This window comes from Trichomycterus rosablanca, chromosome 17, assembly GCF_030014385.1.
Source record: "Trichomycterus rosablanca isolate fTriRos1 chromosome 17, fTriRos1.hap1, whole genome shotgun sequence".
Taxonomy (NCBI): Eukaryota; Metazoa; Chordata; class Actinopteri; order Siluriformes; family Trichomycteridae; genus Trichomycterus; species Trichomycterus rosablanca.
In genome coordinates, this window is record NC_086004.1 from 9,526,710 (window position 1) to 9,548,916 (window position 22,207).

At 43.5% G+C, this 22,207-nt stretch overlaps 1 protein-coding gene across 1 annotated transcript in view; it reads left to right on the forward strand.

Moving 5' to 3' along the window:
* Window positions 1-22,207, forward strand: part of bco1 (beta-carotene oxygenase 1) — a 50,632-nt gene that overhangs the window by 1,815 nt on the left and 26,610 nt on the right. Inside the window, exons 2-12 of the mRNA XM_063013178.1 lie at window positions 946-1,029; window positions 1,109-1,237; window positions 2,003-2,132; window positions 2,222-2,369; window positions 3,021-3,168; window positions 4,014-4,231; window positions 4,316-4,576; window positions 4,660-4,765; window positions 6,415-6,506; window positions 6,591-6,702; window positions 6,807-6,898. Coding sequence (XP_062869248.1) covers window positions 966-1,029; window positions 1,109-1,237; window positions 2,003-2,132; window positions 2,222-2,369; window positions 3,021-3,168; window positions 4,014-4,231; window positions 4,316-4,576; window positions 4,660-4,765; window positions 6,415-6,506; window positions 6,591-6,702; window positions 6,807-6,898 — 1,500 coding nt within the window. The 5' untranslated portion in view covers window positions 946-965. The remainder of the gene's footprint in view (window positions 1-945; window positions 1,030-1,108; window positions 1,238-2,002; window positions 2,133-2,221; window positions 2,370-3,020; window positions 3,169-4,013; window positions 4,232-4,315; window positions 4,577-4,659; window positions 4,766-6,414; window positions 6,507-6,590; window positions 6,703-6,806; window positions 6,899-22,207) is intronic.

The window sequence follows — 22,207 nt, forward strand, 5'->3', positions numbered from 1 at the left end:
TATATTTGCATTTGCAACAAATGAGGTTTTACCTGCATGGTAGATAAAATTATTATTACTATATAATAAGTAAACAAAAGGACAATGCAAGACAACATAAAGATTTAGGTGGTGGACAAAACAACAAACACCACATGACTAAATTGCGATTAAAAATAAAGCTGTACAGGTTATATACATTATACGAACGAGTGTATTGGGGCACACCTCCTAATCACTAAAAATTGGAGTCGAGGAATGGTGCTGATCGGGGTGTGGCTCACCACGCACAAGGCTGATCGGTATATGAACTCGCCTCGTACAGGTGAAAAGATGCAGTCGGCTGCAAAAAGGAGAAATAACTAAGAATACGCTATGAGCAGCAAAATATAATTGTTGACTGTAAGGATTTTCCTGCTACGTTGTCATTTTCACTTTACCACTAATTCGTTAATGTGTGTCTAGATAAATGGAGAGCTCATACACAGAAAACTAGGGCAGAAGTGTCTGAACTTCCTCTTTTTATCCCTCGTTCCTCCTTGAGTGAATAACATGTAACAGACTTTAATAATAAGAATGAAATATTTTTTTATTATAATTTTTCATCATTTTTAAGTGCTGTATAATATAAACAGGCCCATATGAGGGAGTCACTGACTATATTTCTTTCTTAGTCATAAAAAATTGCACACAACTTGTTGATCTGAGAACTAGTTTACAGGATGTAGACGGTCACCGTAATCGCTACAAATTATTGGCAGTGTTGTATCTTAACAGATAAATGTATAATATCAAGATAAGTTTCGAGTAACTCAAGCTAGAAAATAAACAACAGAATTAGATAAGGCAATTAGTCCTTCCTAGCCAATGTATATAAAACCCTGAACCTATATGCTCATAGCAAAGTATTTTCAGTTCTGAACACTTCACGGAGAGCTGTACTGTTTGTAAACTGTGTCTGTTAAGCATTGTCAGCACAAGGAAGGATGTCTTATGATTTTGGCAAAAACAAGCAAGAGCACCCTGATCCTGTAAAAGCAGAGGTAAAAGGTGAGCAAAAAGACATGGCAAGATTTGTAATTTACAGTGTGCACTGTACCAGGATCTACAGTATGTTGATTTTATCTAGGCTCGCTTCCGGAATGGCTTCAAGGTACTCTTGTTCGAAATGGTCCTGGTATCTTCTCAGTTGGAGAAACTTCCTACAACCATTGGTTTGATGGAATGGCACTTCTGTACAACTTCACAATTAAACAAGGTAGTTTTTTACATGGCCAGTGATTGAATTATTAAGCTATGTTATTTTTTTATTGTTATCATCTTATTCTAAGTTCAAGTTTAGGGCACTGACTTTAAAGCAGGACCTTTTTTGCATGACAGTCCATGGTGATATAAAGCTTGTTTGACTGTGGACAAATGCATACCCATTGACACATGAATAAGACAGAAAACTGGATCTGCCTTAAAATGGGTACTAAAACTTTAACTTCAACTTAAACTTTAACAGTATTGGTATTTTTAGGTTATTACGTCCATGCGTTATAAAATCAATCTGATTGATTTACAGCAGCCAATCATTTAAACTTTGAAATGCTGTATACATTTGTTGCCAAATGTCATAAGTCAATGGCATAGTGCTCCTGTAGTATTAAAATAAAAAAGCCAAGTCCACAAATAAACACAAATTAAATTTGCCTGCATATATTAACTATTACGTATATTGTCTGTATTGTGTATATTGCTTTATAGCACAGTGTTGTTTTTATCAGCACAATTCTTTTGTGTATGTATGTTGTTGCACATTTTCTGATATGTTGCATGTAGCCATTAACATTAAGCAGCTAACCCTACCTCCAAGGACCATTTTGGACTATTTTGGTCCCTATTGGACTAGTATTGGACTAGTGTTCAGTCAGAACAAGTTTTGATCTCCTGACATCAGTACAAACTACCCATAAAGGTCTGAATGAAGATTGAGTTACTCAGTGCTTGCTTTTCAATTTTCTGCAATAATTATTTGCAGGAGAGGTTATTTTCAGAAGCAAATATCTCAGAAGTGACACATACAACAGTAACATGAAAGCCAACAGAATAGTTGTGTCAGAGATGGGGACCATGGCCTATCCACACCCATCCAAAAATGTCTTTACCAAGTAAGTGTAGTTTATTTGTTTGTTTGTTTTTTAAAGGGATATTTAAATGGTCAAGGATTAAGTGTAACCACTTGTCTTTTTAATTTTAGAGTCATCACCTTTGTTAATCACACTATTCCAGACTTTACAGACAACTGTCTTGGTAACATAATTAAATATGGAAATGACTATTATGCTACATCTGAGACCAATTATATTCGCAAGATTGACCCATTGACCCTGGAGACTCAAGACAAGGTAAAAAAAAAAAAGCAGTTATTAAACGTTATAATAAATGTTTTGCGCTTTGCTCATTGTGAGGCTGGGTGCATATTGCTGCCTAATGCAGTGCTTAAGCCTTTCACATGATGTGCGACAAAACCGTTTGCTGCCAGCTGTGCCACTGAGCAGCTAGCTTTAAATAATACACAAATAATAATACATATTATTCACATGCAGTTTTGTTTTAAATGTGAAATGTTAAAACAAGTAAGCTCTGGCAATGGTTGTCATTTGGAGACAGGAGAAGGTAAAAAAAACAGCAAAAGAATAGTGGAATCCCCCAATATACTAATGTAAAAAATCCACTCCCCTCTCACCAATCCTGTATACTTGGTCCCCCCTAATGTTTAAATCATGGCCATGGCCTTGCTGTAGAGCGTCCAACCATACCCGTGGCATCACTGAGGGCTTTTTGTTTTTAAAATTAAATATTTAGGTTTTTCTAGGTTTCAAGGCATGGTATCAAGCATTAAATTTAAGTTAGTTGATTCCAGTTTTCCAAGCATTGAGAATTGTGTTGACACCAAAGATAATAAGTCCATTCCAAACTGTCTTGACTTAAGCCTGTTATTCAGTCTAACAAATGTCTCTTTTTGTAACTTTTTAATAATTTTTTTTTTTTTCCAGGTTGACTACAAAAAATATATTGGTGTGAGCCTCGTCATATCTCACCCACACTATGATAAAGAAGGCAACACTTACAACATGGGAACATCGATTGCTGATAAAGGCAAATCAAAATATGTCCTGTTCAAGGTTCCTCCAGTTAAACAAAGTAAGCAAACAGTTGAGGTCAAAGTTATGAGCTTTATTCTTTGCGCACACTATGCAAATTTGATCTGTTTTACATACCTTGTATGTTTGTCATGGCCACTTGCGTAACGTAAGTAAGAAGTGATTTTCCCATTTACTGGCCTCTTCAAGACCGGTCAGATAGTTTAAGCTTTTCGGTAACTTTGGCCAACAACCTGTGATGAATCCGTGCTCTGTCCAGGGTATTACTGCCTTGCTCCCATTGTTTCCCGATAATACAGACCCGCGATGACCCTTACCAGGATAAAGTGGTACATAAAATGAAATGAAAAGTGTTACGTGTCTGAATATGTGAAGTTGTTCTTGTTGTTTTTGAGCGGTGGAAATATTATGAAACAGAATAGTGATAATGCAAGTGTATCATAAAGGCTCAGCTGGACTGACTTGTTTTAATTACCTCTGCTAAGCAAGTTTTGACATGCCACCAAGAGCCTTGCATAAAACTATACTGTTTACAGATGAAGATATAGCAGATTACCATTAGAACTGGCTAGCGTATTTGTAGAAATCAATTGTAGAAACTCCAAGACTGCAGTGACATACATTTCCATTTTACATACTTTAACTTTACCTCACAGCAAGAATGTCCTGGGTTCAATCCCCAGGTGGGGCGGTCTGTATCCTTTCTGTGTGGAGTTCTCCCCGTGTCTGTGTGGGTTTCTTTCGGGTGAATTGGACAAAATTGTCCATGCCTGTGTTTGACATTACCAGTTTTACCAATTCTGTCATGAATGTAATCAAACATGATGTTAAAATTCTATTAAATAATAATAACTTACTTATAAGTCCTTTGCTTGAATCCCTTAGCAGGCCCTGAGTGGTCCCCTGCTTTGACAATTGTTGAGATTATGTGCACAGTTCCCTGCCGTTCCCTCCTCACCCCAAGCTACTACCACAGCTTTGGCATGACTGAGAACTACTTCATCTTTATTGAGCAGCCCTTAAAGCTGGACATTTTAAAAATGGCCACCGCATACCTTAGAGGGGTCAGCTGGTCCACCTGTCTAAAATTTCAGCCAGAGGATGTAAGTATAATGTATAGTATCTGTAGCAATTGCTTGTTTGAAAGTTTCCAAATAACTTTTAATGTATTGTTTTTACCTTTGCAGCAAGTAGTAATTCACCTCATTGATCGAAACACAAGAAAAGAAGTTAGCCTCAAATACCACACAGGCGCAATGGTGGTATATCATCATGTCAATGCTTTCGAGGAAGATGGGCATGTGATCTGTGATGTGATCGCCTATGATGACTACAGGCTGTATGAGATGTTCTATTTGGATAAACTGAAAGAGCAATCTGCATCAGCCACAAACCATGTTCAAACCGAAGCTAGGTACAAGAGGTTTGTGCTGCCGCTTACTGACAAGGTACAGGGGCTTGGGTGCTTTTCTTACTTAGTGTGTAACTAAAAAATTAAATGTGAGCTGTAACGTGTTTGTTTCATCTATAGGATGCAGAGGTAGGAGAAAACTTGGTTACACTAAAATACACAACAGCGACCTCTCTGAAAGAAAAAGATGGGAAAATACTTTGCCAACCTGAAACACTTACTCAAGGTAACCCAGTGATATTATAGCAATTTAACAAATCACACAGGTGGACTACAGTTAGTAATTGAATACCCACAAGGTGCATCTAGTGTACATTTGTGAATGTATGTATAAAACAGGTGTTCCTAATGCTCCTTGAGTATAGATGCTTCATGCTGAATTTTACAGAACTGTCATTATTAGGGCTGTGCGATATGACTAAAAACTGGTATCTCAATATTCTTTAGAGAAGTGGCAATATACAATATGATACAATATGCCTGAAACGATGCTTAATATTAAAGTATCAGTATTTATTTGTAACACCAAAAAGAGCATGCTGTATAATAACTTACTTATCAAACTGTATATCTAAGTTATATTTAAAGTAATGATAATAAATATAAGACAATCGCACAGCCAGCATACAGCTTGTATAGTTTTTGTACATGAATAAAAGTAGTTTTGTACATATACTGTATAACAAATATAAATAAAGATAACAAAAACAGTGTGCATTATTACAAAAGATGAAGGGACAGTGAGAGCTTTTACCCATCTGCTCCTCTTCGAAGAATTTCACTGACTCAGCAAACTGCAGTGGATAATGTTTGAGATTCATCATGCTGCTTCCTTTAGCTGCAAAGTTATTACAGCATAATCTGCACAAAACTTTACTATGTTGTGCATCATTCATGCGGAAACCAAACCACTTCCACAATTCCCATTGCTGACTGACATCAGTTATTTATTTCTTAGCGTTGTGGTTGTTTTTTTAGGGAAAGAAAGTGGTAACACGGTGAAAATGTTGAGCTATGTGTTAGCAAAGAAAAAGACCATGAACAAGTGAGATAGACCTGAGTGTGCATGATAAACATATAGAAAATTGCTACAAGTGCCCAGGTGGTGCAGCAGGATATTTCTCTAGCACACCAGCGCCGAGATTCTGAACTCCTCGGTTTGAAACTCGGCATTGCCACCGGTTGGCTGGGCACCATCTGGCGGGCATAATTGGCAGTGCCTGCAGCAGATACTAATTGGCCACCGTATCTGCTGGGTGGGGACCGGACTATGTGTGGGTGGGATCTTCATACGCTGTGTTAGTACCCTGATCGGTGGAAGAGACGCCTGTGTAGAGTGCATGGCCGAGAAGAGGAGGGCCCTCTGCTCTCCTCGGATGCAATCAGGTATCCCTCAGCAGCGGAAGACAAATTGAGTGCACTAAATCGGGAGAAAAGTGGGGAGAAAAGTGGGGAGAAAATGCAATTAAAAAATTGCTACAACGATGTACACAGACAAAGACGGGCCAATGTGGTTTGCTTGTGTGTGTGTGTCTATGAGAGAGCGTGCTGCACAGTGCTGTTTTAAACATACTCGGATGGTAACCTGCGCATCTGAGACATACTCGATGTAATACATATGGTCAACAACTGACATGCAGTTCTACTTGCTCATGGCACCAGACATAAGTCTTTACCAGCTTGCCAGTAAAGCAATAGAATTGCATGCTTTTCACTAGCTTGTTAAGATGCGTGTGCTTAATACTTTTAAAAATGTGAATCAGTTTGTACACATATTTTTTTATGGTTCTTGGATTACATTTGACCATGTCAGGGGCTGTGAGAAGAAGCACTTTCTTCCATTATGTTTACAGTAGCTGTTTGGCATCTCTGTAGGCACGGAAGTTCCCAGAATCAATTACAACTACAATGGGCAGAAGCACAGATATGTGTACATGAATGTTGCAAAATCTGCATTAGCTACAAAGGTAAGAAACTACACTACACTGTAAGAGTTTAAATGATATAATATATGGCACCTTAAATTGTTTAATACGGATTTTTGGGGGTAGGTCATTAAGCTGGATGTTGAGACAAAGCAGCGGGTGGAATGGAGCTCAGAAAACTGCACGCCCACAGAGCCCGTTTTTGTTCCACGGCCCGGCGCAACTGAAGAGGATGATGGTGAGCAATTATTAAGAATCTCTACAAATGTTCACAATGTTTTCTTTAAAAAACAACTGATTTGATATCTGTTTTAATTACTTGTGTTTGCTGCTTGTTTCCAGGTGTAGTCCTAACTTCAGTCATAAACAGCAATGCTGACGAGTCGGACTTTCTTCTCGTTCTCGATGGAAAGTCATTTACAGAACTGGCACGTGTATGTGTAAATGTAGAGTTACATGTAGACATGCATGGTTTCTTTATACCTCAACACGATATTGAATCTGCTGATGGAACAACTGGAAAATTTAATACTCGCTGTTAAAGAAGTGAAGTGGGCTGGATTATAATGTCTTTTAGTTTATTTCACAGCCATTCAATAGTCATAAAGAGCAAAATGGAATTGGTCACTCCTGTTAGTAAGAGATGCACTAGCACAGTTGCACAGTTGTGGATGCCTGTGAGTGCATGTCTGAAAAAGAACAGAGAAGAGTAACTACAAGTCAGATTCCTTCTCTTTAGTGTTAACTGTGTTATTAAATGTTCCTGTGTTCTTTTAATCTGAACTTATATACGATGTGTAGATTTGTATTTTAAGCTACATTTATATATATATATATATATATATATATATATATATATATACAGTGTATCACAAAAGTGAGTACACCCCTCACATTTCTGCAGATATTTAAGTATATCTTTTCATGGGACAACACTGACAAAATGACACTTTGACACAATGAAAAGTAGTCTGTGTGCAGCTTATATAACAGTGTAAATTTATTCTTCCCTCAAAATAATTCAATATACAGCCATTAATGTCTAAACCTCCGGCAACAAAAGTGAGTACACCCCTTAGTGAAAGTTCCTGAAGTGTCAATATTTTGTGTGGCCACCATTATTTCCCAGAACTGCCTTAACTCTCCTGGGCATGGAGTTTACCAGAGCTTCACAGGTTGCCACTGGAATGCTTTTCCACTCCTCCATGACGACATCACGGAGCTGGCGGATATTCGAGACTTTGCGCTCCTCCACCTTCCGCTTGAGGATGCCCCAAAGATGTTCTATTGGGTTTAGGTCTGGAGACATGCTTGGCCAGTCCATCACCTTTACCCTCAGCCTCTTCAATAAAGCAGTGGTCGTCTTAGAGGTGTGTTTGGGGTCATTATCATGCTGGAACACTGCCCTGCGACCCAGTTTCCAGAGGGAGGGGATCATGCTCTGCTTCAGTATTTCACAGTACATATTGGAGTTCATGTGTCCCTCAATGAAATGTAACTCCCCAACACCGGCTGCACTCATGCAGCCCCAGACCATGGCATTCCCACCACCATGCTTGACTGTAGGCATGACACACTTATCTTTGTACTCCTCACCTGATTGCCGCCACACATGCTTGAGACCATCTGAACCAAACAAATTAATCTTGGTCTCATCAGACCATAGGACATGGTTCCAGTAATCCATGTCCTTTGTTGACATGTCTTCAGCAAACTGTTTGCGGGCTTTCTTGTGTAGAGACTTCAGAAGAGGCTTCCTTCTGGGGTGACAGCCATGCAGACCAATTTGATGTAGTGTGCGGCGTATGGTCTGAGCACTGACAGGCTGACCCCCCACCTTTTCAATCTCTGCAGCAATGCTGACAGCACTCCTGCGCCTATCTTTCAAAGACAGCAGTTGGATGTGACGCTGAGCACGTGCACTCAGCTTCTTTGGACGACCAACGCGAGGTCTGTTCTGAGTGGACCCTGCTCTTTTAAAACGCTGGATGATCTTGGCCACTGTGCTGCAGCTCAGTTTCAGGGTGTTGGCAATCTTCTTGTAGCCTTGGCCATCTTCATGTAGTGCAACAATTCGTCTTTTAAGATCCTCAGAGAGTTCTTTGCCATGAGGTGCCATGTTGGAACTTTCAGTGACCAGTATGAGAGAGTGTGAGAGCTGTACTACTAAATTGAACACACCTGCTCCCTATGGACACCTGAGACCTAGTAACACTAACAAATCACATGACATTTTGGAGGGAAAATGACAAGCAGTGCTCAATTTGGACATTTAGGGGTGTAGTCTCTTAGGAATGTACTCACTTTTGTTGCCGGTGGTTTAGACATTAATGGCTGTATATTGAGTTATTTTGAGGGAAGAATAAATTTACACTGTTATATAAGCTGCACACAGACTACTTTTCATTGTGTCAAAGTGTCATTTTGTCAGTGTTGTCCCATGAAAAGATATACTTAAATATCTGCAGAAATGTGAGGGGTGTACTCACTTTTGTGATACACTGTATATATATATATATATATATATATATATATATATATATATATATATATATATTAGGGCTGTCAAACGATTAAAATTTTTAATCGCGATTAATCTCAGAATTTCATGTAGTTAATCGCGATTAATCGCATTTAAAAAAATCTGTGTAAATGTTATAGAAAAGAAGGATTTTTAAGTGAAATGTTACAATTAAAATGGTGAACACATTTTATGCTAAATGTACTTCTGTTAAAAACTGCTGGGACAAGAGAAAACTGTAAGGGAGTTTTTGTAACAGACTTTTCTGTGGTTGTATTGTGTCAATGGTTAGATAGATGGATGGATGGATGGATGGATGGATGGATGGATGGATGGATAGATAGATAGATAGATAGATAGATAGATAGATTCTTTGTTGATCCTGAAGGAAATTAAAGCCCCAGTAGCATAATACAACAAATAATTAACAGTACAAAAACAAAACAAAAGCAAACAGAAAAAAAATAGAACCGAGTCTTTCTTGTTATTTACATAAAATGAATAACTGTAATGATGCATAAGGTATATTGCTAGTGTAAAAATTGAGTAGTAATTAAACTATCAGATTATTAAATAGTAAAGTGACGTGAAATTATTGCACAATTAGGCCAATATAGCCACATATATACAGTACATGCACATATATACCCATATACATACAAAGTCACACATGTAAATACCCATATACAAACATATTCACATATGCAAATACATACACACATACTCAAGTACACATATGCAAATACATACACACATACTCAAGTACACATATGCAAATACATACACACATACTCAAGTACACATATGCAAATATAGATACTGTAGTATGGACGTTTCTACACGAAGTGAGTGTGTTTTGACCCTTTGGGGCTTCCATAGTTCATGGACTAGAGTGCTTGACTCAGCTCTCCGGTATTCGGTACCATAACAGAAGTAACTAGAGAGTGCATTTCCGGAGAAAATGCGAGTGTGATTGCCGTGTGCCGGTCGGGCGGGCGTGCGTATCCCAATGCTTTATCCAACTCGGGGTGTCATCAGTGGGTTTTACGATTTAGAGTTGGAACGGCGTTGATATCTCAAATTTCCAAAAAATGAATGGAAGTGAATGGGACCAAAAACCGGGCATGGCAGGTGGGCGTGGGTTCGAATCCCCATGCTGTACCCAAGTCGGGGTTACATCAGTGGGCTTTACAATATAGAGTTGGAACGGCGTTGATATCTCAAATTTCCAAAAAATGAATGGAAGTGAATGGGACCAAAAACCGGGCATGGCAGGTGGGCGTGGGTTCGAATCCCCATGCTGTACCCATGTTGGGGTGTCATCAGGGGGCTTTACGATTTAGAGTTGGAACGGCGTCGATATCTCGAACTTTCAAAAAATGAATGGAAGTGAATAGAGCCGAAAAATGGGCGTGGCAGGTGGGTGTGGGTTCGAATCCCCATGCTGTACCCAAGTCGAGGTTACATCAGTGGGCTTTACGATATAGAGTTGGAACGGTGTTGATATCTCAATCTTTCAAAAAATGAATGGAAGTGAATGGAGCCGAAAACCGGGCGTGGCAGGTGGGTGTGGGTTCGAATCCCCATGCTGTACCTGAGTCGGGGTTACATCAGTGGGCTTTACAATATAGAGTTGGAACGGCGTCGATATCTCGAACTTTCAAAAAATGAATGGAAGTGAATGGGACCAAAAACCGGGCGTGGCAGGTGGGCGTGGGTTCGAATCCCCATGCTGTACCCATGTTGGGGTTACATCAGGGGGCTTTACGATTTAGAGTTGGAACAGCGTCGATATCTCGAACTTTCAAAAAATGAATGGAAGTGAATGGAGCCGAAAACCGGGCGTGGCAGGTGGGTGTGGGTTCGAATCCCCATGCTGTACCTGAGTCGGGGTTACATCAGTGGGCTTTACGATATAGAGTTGGAACGGTGTTGATATCTCAAACTTTCAAAAAATGAATGGAAGTGAATGGAGCCGAAAACCGGGCGTGGCAGGTGGGTGTGGGTTCGAATCCCCATGCTGTACCCAAGTCGGGGTTACATCAGTGGGCTTTACGATATAGAGTTGGAACGGTGTTGATATCTCAAACTTTCAAAAAATGAATGGAAGTGAATGGAGCCGAAAACAGGGCGTGGCAGGTGGGTGTGGGTTCGAATCCCCATGCTGTACCTGAGTCGGGGTTACATCAGTGGGCTTTACAATATAGAGTTGGAACGGCGTCGATATCTCGAACTTTCAAAAAATGAATGGACGTGAATGGGACCAAAAACCGGGCGTGGCAGGTGGGCGTGGGTTCGAATCCCCATGCTGTACCTGAGTCGGGGTTACATCAGTGGGCTTTACAATATAGAGTTGGAACGGCGTCGATATCTCGAACTTTCAAAAAATGAATGGAAGTGAATGGAGCCGAAAACCGGGCGTGGCAGGTGGGTGTGGGTTCTAATCCCCATGCTGTACCTGAGTCGGGGTTACATCAGTGGGCTTTACAATATAGAGTTGGAACGGCGTCGATATCTCGAACTTTCAAAAAATGAATGGAAGTGAATGGGACCAAAAACCGGGCGTGGCAGGTGGGCGTGGGTTCGAATCCCCATGCTGTACCCAAGTCGGGGTTACATCAGTGGGCTTTACGATTTAGAGTTGGAACGGCGTCGATATCTCGAACTTTCAAAAAATGAATGGAATTGAATAGAGCCGAAAACCGGGCGTGGCAGGTGGGTGTGGGTTCGAATCCCCATGCTGTACCCATGTCGGGGTTACATCAGTGGGCTTTACGATATAGAGTTGGAACGGTGTTGATATCTCAATCTTTCAAAAAATGAATGGAAGTGAATGGACCCGAAAACTGGGCGTGGCAGGTGGGTGTGGGTTCGAATCCCCTTGCTGTACCTGAGTCGGGGTTACATCAGTGGGCTTTACAATATAGAGTTGGAACGGCGTCGATATCTCGAACTTTCAAAAAATGAATGGAAGTGAATGGGACCAAAAACCGGGCGTGGCAGGTGGGCGTGGGTTCGAATCCCCATGCTGTACCCAAGTCGGGGTTACATCAGTGGGCTTTACGATTTAGAGTTGGAACGGCGTCGATATCTCGAACTTTCAAAAAATGAATGGAATTGAATAGAGCCGAAAACCGGGCGTGGCAGGTGGGTGTGGGTTCGAATCCCCATGCTGTACCCATGTCGGGGTTACATCAGTGGGCTTTACGATATAGAGTTGGAACGGTGTTGATATCTCAATCTTTCAAAAAATGAATGGAAGTGAATGGACCCGAAAACTGGGCGTGGCAGGTGGGTGTGGGTTCGAATCCCCATGCTGTACCCATGTCGGGGTTACATCAGTGGGCTTTACAATTTAGAGTTGGAACGGTGTTGATATCTCGAACTTTCAAAAAATGAATGGAAGTGAATGGGACTCTTATAGGTTAAATAAAGGTTGTAGAAATAACCATTCAACAACCGTTCAGAAAAAATGAATGGAAGTCAATGGGACCAAAAAACGGTAAAAAAGCGGGCGTGGTGGGTGAACGGGGGAACGGATCGAAAAGCAAAAAACACGAAGTAACGGCAATAATGGGCCGGACGATTTAAAGTTGGAACGGCGTCGATATCTCAACATTTTTTCGAAAATGAATGGAAGTCTATGGGAAAAAAATTCCGGAAAAACGGGCGTGGCGGGCGATCGGGCGGGCGGATCGAAAACCTGTATACAAGCGATCTATTCCCGTATGGGCCGGACGATTTGGCGTTGGAACGGAGTCGATATCTCGAAAACTGCGGACGAAGAAACGCGGACAAAAACGGGCAGAATAATAATAAAAACTAGAGAGTGCATTTCCGGAGAAAATGCGAGTGTGATTGCCGTGTGCCGGTCGGGCGGGCGTGCGTATCCCAATGCTTTATCCAACTCGGGGTGTCATCAGTGGGTTTTACGATTTAGAGTTGGAACGGCGTTGATATCTCAAATTTCCAAAAAATGAATGGAAGTGAATGGGACCAAAAACCGGGCATGGCAGGTGGGCGTGGGTTCGAATCCCCATGCTGTACCCAAGTCGGGGTTACATCAGTGGGCTTTACAATATAGAGTTGGAACGGCGTTGATATCTCAAATTTCCAAAAAATGAATGGAAGTGAATGGGACCAAAAACCGGGCATGGCAGGTGGGCGTGGGTTCGAATCCCCATGCTGTACCCATGTTGGGGTGTCATCAGGGGGCTTTACGATTTAGAGTTGGAACGGCGTCGATATCTCGAACTTTCAAAAAATGAATGGAAGTGAATAGAGCCGAAAAATGGGCGTGGCAGGTGGGTGTGGGTTCGAATCCCCATGCTGTACCCAAGTCGAGGTTACATCAGTGGGCTTTACGATATAGAGTTGGAACGGTGTTGATATCTCAATCTTTCAAAAAATGAATGGAAGTGAATGGAGCCGAAAACCGGGCGTGGCAGGTGGGTGTGGGTTCGAATCCCCATGCTGTACCTGAGTCGGGGTTACATCAGTGGGCTTTACAATATAGAGTTGGAACGGCGTCGATATCTCGAACTTTCAAAAAATGAATGGAAGTGAATGGGACCAAAAACCGGGCGTGGCAGGTGGGCGTGGGTTCGAATCCCCATGCTGTACCCATGTTGGGGTTACATCAGGGGGCTTTACGATTTAGAGTTGGAACAGCGTCGATATCTCGAACTTTCAAAAAATGAATGGAAGTGAATGGAGCCGAAAACCGGGCGTGGCAGGTGGGTGTGGGTTCGAATCCCCATGCTGTACCTGAGTCGGGGTTACATCAGTGGGCTTTACGATATAGAGTTGGAACGGTGTTGATATCTCAAACTTTCAAAAAATGAATGGAAGTGAATGGAGCCGAAAACCGGGCGTGGCAGGTGGGTGTGGGTTCGAATCCCCATGCTGTACCCAAGTCGGGGTTACATCAGTGGGCTTTACGATATAGAGTTGGAACGGTGTTGATATCTCAAACTTTCAAAAAATGAATGGAAGTGAATGGAGCCGAAAACAGGGCGTGGCAGGTGGGTGTGGGTTCGAATCCCCATGCTGTACCTGAGTCGGGGTTACATCAGTGGGCTTTACAATATAGAGTTGGAACGGCGTCGATATCTCGAACTTTCAAAAAATGAATGGACGTGAATGGGACCAAAAACCGGGCGTGGCAGGTGGGCGTGGGTTCGAATCCCCATGCTGTACCTGAGTCGGGGTTACATCAGTGGGCTTTACAATATAGAGTTGGAACGGCGTCGATATCTCGAACTTTCAAAAAATGAATGGAAGTGAATGGAGCCGAAAACCGGGCGTGGCAGGTGGGTGTGGGTTCTAATCCCCATGCTGTACCTGAGTCGGGGTTACATCAGTGGGCTTTACAATATAGAGTTGGAACGGCGTCGATATCTCGAACTTTCAAAAAATGAATGGAAGTGAATGGGACCAAAAACCGGGCGTGGCAGGTGGGCGTGGGTTCGAATCCCCATGCTGTACCCAAGTCGGGGTTACATCAGTGGGCTTTACGATTTAGAGTTGGAACGGCGTCGATATCTCGAACTTTCAAAAAATGAATGGAATTGAATAGAGCCGAAAACCGGGCGTGGCAGGTGGGTGTGGGTTCGAATCCCCATGCTGTACCCATGTCGGGGTTACATCAGTGGGCTTTACGATATAGAGTTGGAACGGTGTTGATATCTCAATCTTTCAAAAAATGAATGGAAGTGAATGGACCCGAAAACTGGGCGTGGCAGGTGGGTGTGGGTTCGAATCCCCTTGCTGTACCTGAGTCGGGGTTACATCAGTGGGCTTTACAATATAGAGTTGGAACGGCGTCGATATCTCGAACTTTCAAAAAATGAATGGAAGTGAATGGGACCAAAAACCGGGCGTGGCAGGTGGGCGTGGGTTCGAATCCCCATGCTGTACCCAAGTCGGGGTTACATCAGTGGGCTTTACGATTTAGAGTTGGAACGGCGTCGATATCTCGAACTTTCAAAAAATGAATGGAATTGAATAGAGCCGAAAACCGGGCGTGGCAGGTGGGTGTGGGTTCGAATCCCCATGCTGTACCCATGTCGGGGTTACATCAGTGGGCTTTACGATATAGAGTTGGAACGGTGTTGATATCTCAATCTTTCAAAAAATGAATGGAAGTGAATGGACCCGAAAACTGGGCGTGGCAGGTGGGTGTGGGTTCGAATCCCCATGCTGTACCCATGTCGGGGTTACATCAGTGGGCTTTACAATTTAGAGTTGGAACGGTGTTGATATCTCGAACTTTCAAAAAATGAATGGAAGTGAATGGGACTCTTATAGGTTAAATAAAGGTTGTAGAAATAACCATTCAACAACCGTTCAGAAAAATGAATGGAAGTCAATGGGACCAAAAAACGGTAAAAAAGCGGGCGTGGTGGGTGAACGGGGGAACGGATCGAAAAGCAAAAAACACGAAGTAACGGCAATAATGGGCCGGACGATTTAAAGTTGGAACGGCGTCGATATCTCAACATTTTTTCGAAAATGAATGGAAGTCTATGGGAAAAAAATTCCGGAAAAACGGGCGTGGCGGGCGATCGGGCGGGCGGATCGAAAACCTGTATACAAGCGATCTATTCCCGTATGGGCCGGACGATTTGGCGTTGGAACGGAGTCGATATCTCGAAAACTGCGGACGAAGAAACGCGGACAAAAACGGGCAGAATAATAATAAAAATAAAAATAAAAACTAGAGATGTGCATTTCCGGAGAAAATGCGAGTGTGATTGCCGTGTGCCGGTCGGGCGGGCGCGTATCCTAATGCTTTATCCAACTCGGGGTGTCATCAGTGGGCTTTACGATTTAGAATTGGAACGGCGTTGATATCTCAAACTTTCAAAAAATGAATGGAAGTGAATGGGACCAAAAACCGGGCGTGGCAGGTGGGTGTGGGTTCGAATCCCCAGGCTGTACCCAAGTCGGGGTTACATCAGTGGGCTTTACGATTTAGAGTTGGAACGGCGTTGATATCTCGAACTTTCAAAAAATGAATGGAAGTGAATGGGACCAAAAACCGGGCGTGGCATGTGGGCGTGGTTTCGAATCCCCATGCTGTACCTGAGTCGGGGTTACATCAGTGGGCTTTACGATTTAGAGTTGGAACGGCGTCGATATCTCAAACTTTCAAAAAATGAATGGAAGTGAATGGGACCAAAAACCGGGCGTGGCAGGTGGGTGTGGGTTCGAATCCCCATGCTGTACCTGAGTCGGGGTTACATCAGGGGGCTTTACAATTTAGAGTTGGAACGGCGTTGATATCTCGAACTTTCAAAAAATGAATAGAAGTGAATGGGACCAAAAACCGGGCGTGGCAGGTGGGTGTGGGTTCGAATCCCCAGGCTGTACCCAAGTCGGGGTTACATCAGTGGGCTTTACGATTTAGAGTTGGAACGGCGTTGATATCTCGAACTTTCAAAAAATGAATGGAAGTGAATGGGGACAAAAACCGGGCGTGGCAGGTGGGCGTGGGTTCGAATCCCCATGCTGTACCTAAGTCGGGGTTACATCAGGGGGCTTTACGATATAGAGTTGGAACGGCGTTGATATCTCGAACTTAAAAAAAATGAATGGAAGTGAATGGGACCAAAAACCGGGCGTGGCAGGTGGGTGTGGGTTCGAATCCCCATAATGTATCTGAGTCGGGGTTACATCAGGGGGCTTTACAATTTAGAGTTGGAACGGCGTTGATATCTCGAACTTTCAAAAAATGAATGGAAGTGAATGGGACCAAAAACCGGGCGTGGCAGGTGGGTGTGGGTTCGAATCCCCATGCTGTATCTGAGTCGGGGTTACATCAGTGGGCTTTACCATTTACAGTTGGAACGGCGTTGATATCTCGAACTTTCAAAAAATGAATGGAAGTGAATGGGGACAAAAACCGGGCGTGGCAGGTGGGTGTGGGTTCGAATCCCCATGCTGTATCTGAGTCGGGGTTACATCAGTGGGCTTTACCATTTAGAGTTGGAACGGCGTTGATATCTCGAACTTTCAAAAAATGAATGGAAGTGAATGGGGACAAAAACCGGGCGTGGCAGGTGGGCGTGGGTTCGAATCCCCATGCTGTATCTGAGTCGGGGTTACATCAGTGGGCTTTACGATATAGAGTTGGAACGGCGTCGATATCTCAAACTTTCAAAAAATGAATGGAAGTGAATGGGGTCAAAAACCGGGCGTGGCAGGTGGGTGTGGGTTCGAATCCCCATGCTGTATCTGAGTCGGGGTTACATCAGTGAGCTTCACGATATAGAGTTGGAACGGCGTCGATATCTCGAACTTTCAAAAAATGAATGGAAGTGAATGGGGACAAAAACCGGGCGTGGCAGATGGGTGTGGGTTCGAATCCCCATGCTGTATCTGAGTCGGGGTTACATCAGTGAGCTTCACGATATAGAGTTGGAACGGAGTCGATATCTCAAACTTTCAAAAAATGAATGGAAGTGAATGGGGACAAAAACCGGGCGTGGCAGGTGGGCGTGGGTTCGAATCCCCAAGCTGTTTCTGAGTCGGGGTTACATCAGTGAGCTTTATGATATAGAGTTGGAACGGAGTCGATATCTCAAACTTTCAAAAAATGAATGGAAGTGAATGGGGACAAAAACCGGGCGTGGCAGGTGGGCGTGGGTTCGAATCCCCATGCTGTATCTGAGTCGGGGTTACATCAGTGAGCTTTACGATATAGAGTTGGAACGGCGTTGATATCTCGAACTTTCAAAAAATGAATGGAAGTGAATGGGGATAAAAACCGGGCGTGGCAGGTGGGTGTGGGTTCGAATCCCCATGCTGTATCTGAGTCGGGGTTACATCAGTGAGCTTTACGATATAGAGTTGGAACGGCGTTGATATCTCGAACTTTCAAAAAATGAATGGAAGTGAATGGGGACAAAAACCGGGCGTGGCAGGTGGGTGTGGGTTCGAATCCCCATGCTGTATCTGAGTCGGGGTTACATCAGTGAGCTTTACGATATAGAGTTGGAACGGCGTCGATATCTCGAACTTTCAAAAAATGAATGGAAGTGAATGGGGACAAAAACCGGGCGTGGCAGGTGGGTGTGGGTTCGAATCCCCATGCTGTATCTGAGTCGGGGTAACATCAGTGAGCTTTATGATATAGAGTTGGAACGGCATCGATATCTCGAACTTTCAAAAAATGAATGGAAGTGAATGGGGACAAAAACCGGGCGTGGCAGGTGGGTGTGGGTTCGAATCCCCATGCTGTATCTGAGTCGGGGTTACATCAGTGGGCTTTACGATATAGAGTTGGAACGGTGTCGATATCTCGAACTTTCAAAAAATGAATGGAAGTGAATGGGGACAAAAACCGGGCGTGGCAGGTGGGTGTGGGTTCGAATCCCCATGCTGTATCTGAGTCGGGGTTACATCAGTGGGCTTTACGATATAGAGTTGGAACGGTGTCGATATCTCGAACTTTCAAAAAATGAATGGAAGTGAATGGGGACAAAAACCGGGCGTGGCAGGTGGGCGTAGGTTCGAATCCCCATGCTGTACCTGAGTCGGGGTTACATCAGTGAGCTTTACGATATAGAGTTGGAACGGCGTCGATATCTCGAACTTTCAAAAAATGAATGGAAGTGAATAAAAGCATAAAAATGGGCGTGGCAGGTGGGTGTGGGTTCGAATCCCCATGCTCAGTGGGAAGTGAATGTATCTAAATGCTGTATGTGAGTGGGGTTACATCAGTGGGAAGTGAGCGTATCTAAATGCTGTATAGAAGAGGTACAGTGTGTGTTTGGGGGAGGGGGGGGTAAATACTTTATCTTTAAATCCTAGCTCTCGATTTGAGTATAGGAAAATCCCATTCTAAAAAATGAATGGAAGTCAATGGGACCAAAAAACGCTACAAAAGCGGGCGTGGCACGTGAACGGGCGGGCGAATCAAAAAGTTGTATACAAGCGCTCCATTCCCATATGGGCCGGACGATTTGGCGCTGGAACGGGGTCGATATCTCGAAAACTGCGGGAGGAGAAGCACGGACAAAAAACCGGCAGAATAATAATAATAACTAGAGAGTGCATTTCCGGAGAAAATGCGAGTGTGATTGCCGTGTGCCAGTCGGGCAGGCGTGCGTATCCCAATGTTTTATCCAACTCGGGGTGTCATCAGTGGGCTTTACGATTTAGAGTTGGAACGGAGTCAATATCTTGAACTCTCAAAAAATAAATGGAAGTGAATAAGGCCGAAAAACGGGCGTGGCAGGTGGGTGTGGGTTCGAATCCCCATGCTGTACCCAAGTCGGGGTGTCATCAGTGGGCTTTATGATTTAGAGTTGGAACGGCGTCGATATCTCGAACTTTCAAAAAATGAATGGAAGTGAATGGAGCCGAAAAACGGGCGTGGCAGGTGGGTGTGGGTTCGAATCCCTATGCTGTATCTGAGTCGGGGTTACATCAGTTGGCTTTACAATTTAGAGTTGGAACGGCGTTGATATCTCGAACTTTCAAAAAATGAATGGAAGTGAATGGGGACAAAAAACGTGCGTGGCAGGTGGGTGTGGGTTCGAATCCCCATGCTGTACCCAAGTCGGGGTTACATCAGGGGGCTTTACAATTTAGAGTTGGAACGGCGTTGATATCTCAAATTTCCAAAAAATGAATGGAAGTGAATAGGACCAAAAACCGGGCGTGGCAGGTGGGCGTGGGTTCGAATCCCCATGCTGTATCTGAGTCGGGGTTACATCAGTGGGCTTTACGATTTAGAGTTGGAACGGTGTCGATATCTCAAATTTTCAAAAAATGAATGGAAGTGAATGGAGCCGAAAAATGGGCGTGGCAGGTGGGCGTGGGTTCGAATCCCCATGCTGTACCTGAGTCGGGGTTACATCAGTGGGCTTTACGATTTAGAGTTGGAACGGCGTCGATATCTCGAACTTTCAAAAAATGAATGGAAGTGAAAGGGACCAAAAACCGGGCGTGGCAGGTGGGCGTGAGTTCGAATCCCCATGCTGTATCTGAGTCGGCGTTACATCAGTGGGCTTTACGATTTAGAGTTGGAACGGCGTCGATATCTCGAACTTTCAAAAAATGAATGGAAGTGAATGGGACCAAAAACCGGGCGTGGCAGGTGGGCGTGGGTTCGAATCCCCATGATGTTCCCATGTTGGGGTTACATCAGTGGGCTTTACGATATAGTGTTGGAACGGTGTTGATATCTAAAACTTTCAAAAAATGAATGGAAGTGAATGGAGCTGAAAAACCGGGCGTGGCAGGTGGGTGTGGGTTCGAATCCCCATGCTGTACCCAAATCGGGGTGTCATCAGGGGGCTTTACGATTTAGAGTTGGAACGACGTTGATATCTCGAACTTTCAAAAAATGAATGGAAGTGAATGGAGCCGAAAAATGGGCGTGGCAGGTGGGCGTGGGTTTGAATCCCCATGCTGTACCCAAGTCGGGGTGTCATCAGGGGGCTTTACGATTTAGAGTTGGAACGGTGTTGATATCTCGAACTTTCAAAAAATGAATAGAAGTGAATGGAGCCGAAAACCGGGCGTGGCAGTTGGGCGTGGGTTCGAATCCCCATGCTGTACCTGAGTCGGGGTTACATCAGTGGGCTTTACGATTTAGAGTTGGAACGGCGTCGATATCTCAAACTTTCAAAAAATGAATGGAAGTGAATGGGACTCTTATAGGTTAAATAAACGTTATAGAAATAACCATTCAACAACCATTCAAAGAAAATGAATGGAAGTCAATGGGACCAAAAATCGGTACAAAAGCGGGCGTGGCGGGTGAACGGACGGGTGGATCAAAAAACTTTTTTTCAATAAGTGACGCCAATAACGGGCCGGATGATCTAGAGTTGGAACGGCGTCGATATCTCAAAATTTTTTTGAAAATGAATGGAAGTCTATGGGAAAAAAAACGCTACAAAAGCGGGCGTGGCGGGCGAACGGGCGGGTGGATCCGAAAGCTGTATACAAGCCCGCGTCGCACCAACAGGCCGGACGATTTGGCGTTGGAACGGCGTCGATATCTCGAAAACTGCGGGGCGAGATAGCCGGCGACGAAAGTGGTGGAATAATAAAAAGAAAAAAAATAATAATAATATGACTAACGGATAACAATAGTGTGCTTGCATTCTGCAATCACACTAACTAGAGAGTGCATTTCCGGAGAAAATGCGAGTGTGATTGCCGTGTGCCGGTCGGCGGGCGTGCGCAGGTCGGGGGCGCGCATGCGTTTAGAAGTGGTGCGGTGCGTGGGGTGTGAATACTTTCTCCCAGACAGGCCACTGTATCTGTGCACAAGCTGTGGTGTGAGCACAAGTTTACTCTGGGTGTGTTTGAAAAGCCAAACCTGTAAAAAAATGCATTTCTGCACGTTTGTACTGCTTACAAATCAGTACTCATTCATTTACATGTGATTATCACTGCAGGGGCCATGGTATTGCGCAATCTATGATCGGCTGTGTCTCATTTACAGCTTTCAGGCATAGTGCACTCAGACTTCGGTCCCTCTTTTAGCATTTAGCAATTCCCATTGATTTCAATGCATCCGTTAGCCTTGAAGCTAACGGATATAAATATCTTTGTTTCTGTTGCAGCGCGAACGATATGACGCTCACTGCAAAGTCTAACTGCACTATAATTTCATTCTGTGCAGCGTTTTCATCTTAAAAATCACTAATACTTTAGTTACAGACCAAAATAAGTCAGATTTTTTGGCGGCCGCCATTTTCTATTCTCAGAACGGCCTGAAGATGCCGTCTACGTCATCACGTTGACGTTCTGTGGAAAGCCAAAGGTGTCAAGATTTTTGTCCAAAAATTCGGGCAAAAACGGGCATAAATGCCACACGGATGGGCGTATCCGGATGATTTTTTGGATTTGGGCGCTAATTAATGACCCGGTCGATCAAGGGTTGGAACGGCGTTGATAGCTCGAAATTCATTTCAAAATGAATGGGAGTCAATGGGGAAAAACGGGCACCTTAAAACGGGCACTGTGCCCACAGTGTTGGTTCGATCAAAAAGTTGTATACAAGCGCTCTATTCCCGTATGGGCCGGACGATTTGGCGCTGGAACGGGGTCGATATCTCGAAAACTGCGGGAGAAGAAGCACGGACAAAAAACGGGCAGAATAATAATAATATATTGAAAACGAAAATAACAATAACAATAGTGTGCTTGCATTCTGCAATCACACTAACTAGAGAGTGCATTTCCGGAGAAAATGCGA